The sequence below is a fragment of the Miscanthus floridulus genome, chromosome 18, assembly GCF_019320115.1.
Source record: "Miscanthus floridulus cultivar M001 chromosome 18, ASM1932011v1, whole genome shotgun sequence".
Classification (NCBI taxonomy): Eukaryota; Viridiplantae; Streptophyta; class Magnoliopsida; order Poales; family Poaceae; genus Miscanthus; species Miscanthus floridulus.
In genome coordinates, this window is record NC_089597.1 from 38272642 (window position 1) to 38275393 (window position 2752).

Below are 2752 nucleotides of genomic sequence, written 5' to 3' on the forward strand. Positions count from 1 at the left end.
GGTCGCGCAAAGGCATGAGGACATAGTGTGCCCTAGTCTTCCTAGTATCAAACCTCCCCTTCAGTGTGAAATCACCGTCAAACTTTGCATTCAAACGGACACAAAGGTCGTTGAAGCTAGGAGGTTCATCAAACCATTCCAATTTTTCTTCCGTATCCTCAAATATATCATCTTCTCTCCTAACACTTCCTCCGTATAAAACTCTAACACAACAATCTATTTACAAAAGCATTTACAGAAACTTCATCAAGTCATCGAAATCGTCGTACGTAATGTCCATAGTAATATTAATACTTATTCTAACTATAACTATACTAACTAATCTAATATTAACATCTATACAAGGCTAACTACAACAACTAATTAGACTAAATCCAATGTATAACTAGACTCAATAAATGTACTAACTAAACTACCTAACTTTACTGTCTATACTAACTTACTATATTACCTATACTAACTAAACTAACTAACTATACTTTACTAATTATACTAACTTTATTAACTATACTAACTACACTAGGGGAGTACCTCATGGCAGCGGCGCTCGTTCTCGCGGCGGTGGCGCACTAGACTGGGCCGGGAGGCGCGGGCGCTGGCCTCGGCGGGTGCGGCAGGCGGCCGCCGTGCGTGGCCGGAGGCGGTGGCGTGCCGGCGTGCCGGCGTGCGGGTGTGGCGGCAGCACCGGGTGGCCGGCGGCCGTGCCGTGCAGGCGTTCGTGGCGCCGCGGCCGGCGTGTTCGGCGGCGGGCTGGCGTGGGCGGACACGGGCGCGGCGGCCAGGCGCGGGCCGGCGGGCAGGCTGCTCGGGCAGGCGGGACTGGCCGCGGGGCTTTTATACGGCTTTGCCGCGCCACGGATCAGGGCGCGGCACTGCCGCGCCAAGATCGGTGGCGCGGCAGGCCCCGCCACGTCAACAGTCAGCCGGTCCAGTCGTCGCCACGTCAGCCTGCTACCCGCGCCACCATGCATGGCGCGGCACAGGCCTTTGGCCGCGCCATGGCAATAGGCGTGGCCAAAAGTGTTAGTTTTGAAAATAAAAAAACAGACAGTGTTAGATTTAGAATTAGTTTACAAAAAGTGTTAAAATTAAAAAAAATCCTCTCGACGAGGTTCGTCAACATTCTAGATGGTCTTGCCGATACTACAACACCCCCACCGTGCGTCTCCTCGACGGTCTTCCCGGGAGGCGTTCGTGGGTTTATCGGCCTCAAGAACGAGCATCTAATGAGTCTCATCGACCTGCTGGTCGGCCTCGCCATCAAGATCTTCCTCCGCTGCGTGCTAGGACGTCTCTGCGATTTAGCCTCTATTAGTGTGAACCAAATCGGCGTCAACATTGCCTTAACCTATTCGTCGAAGAATTCCTTGGTCCTGGTCTTTTTTATTTATTATCTTCCAAATATTTAACCACGAAGAGTTTTTCAGTCCTGATCTAAATATTAAGTCATGGAGAATTTTTAAATTCATGTAATCAGGCCCGACTGCTACCTTTTGTGTCATTGCTGATTGGACTATGTCAGCTTTTTTTCTGGCCGTCGTGGCCTGATTCAGAGTCCAATTCCAAGATGTATTGGTTCACACTCACTATTTATATGACACGTGTTTATATGAATAAGAACAACTCGCGTGTACCGATGATATAGAGTCTGATTCCTATAATATTGAGTTTCGTTGCAACGCACGAGTACGTTTGCTGGTTAGTATTATTCGTGGAATCACCTATGTAGCGAACTATTACTCAGCCAGATTACTGTACTCCTGAGATATGTGTTTAGCAAGGGCAAATACATCTGTCACGTTCCACATTTTAGATTCGCCTTCCATCGAAGCATCACGACTACCACCAAGCTAGAACCGCAAATTGCAGCGACGACGTCCATGAATGTTTGAACGAGAATTGGAGCCGCTTTTCTCAACATTAATTGTGTAGTGACAGCACGGCGATATCGATCGAGTTGTCGTGCAGGTGGGGTTATGTTTCGTTTGCAGTGCTGTATATATAGGGACAGCGAGTGTTGATGTTGCAGCGTCGATCTCCAGACGAGCGAATTGGGAGGCTCATGACGAGCGTTTCTTCAACATATTCAAGCCGTTAATATCAAGATCGATAGCATCAGGAAGTTCTTTTTCCCGGAACAAAGAGAGAAGTATGTTAAAATGAGTTGGCACAATACATTGTCAAATACTCAAATTGAGCTAAAGTTTCTTTCTTTTCCCTCCCTCCCACCGCCGGCGGCCACTAGCCCCCCCGCCGGCTTCCACTCCGGCGCCGGCATCCCCCCCCTGGAGCGCGGCTCTCCCTCCCGCCGTACGTGGGCGGATGAGGTCGAGGAAACTGAGTCGCTCGCTCGTTCCCCGTCGGCTGGCCTCAATCCTGACGTGGAGCCATCCTTCACCGACTCGGAGGCGCCGAGCCCTGCCGGCGCGGGAAGGGGCATGGAGCCTGGGCCAACTGGTGGCCGTCGCAGAAGACCACGCTGCCGCCGTCGTCAGCACCTGCAGGGAGGCTTCATGGCCGACGCGCAGCGCGCCTACCGTCATGCTGGTGCGGCCTCCCCACCACCCGCCGATAGGCTCCGTTCTATCGTCGTCCACCCGGCCAGGCTCTCCGCGGAGCCGGACTCCGACGGGTTCCACCAGGTGCACAGTCGCCGTTGTAGGGCTTCCCCTACTCTGGCTAAGTCGGTGCCCGCGGACCTCGTCGGCCTATGTTTCAATTGCCTGGGGGATGACCATGTCAAGGCTGTTTG

General features: G+C 52.0%; 1 protein-coding gene across 1 annotated transcript; it reads right to left on the reverse strand.

The window, feature by feature from the left end:
- Positions 1-569: 569 nt before the first annotated feature.
- Positions 570-971, reverse strand: LOC136523675 (proline-rich receptor-like protein kinase PERK8). The gene has a single exon (XM_066517280.1). The coding sequence runs from the start codon at positions 969-971 to the stop codon at positions 570-572; it is 402 nt and encodes a 133-aa protein (XP_066373377.1).
- Positions 972-2752: the final 1781 nt, after the last annotated feature.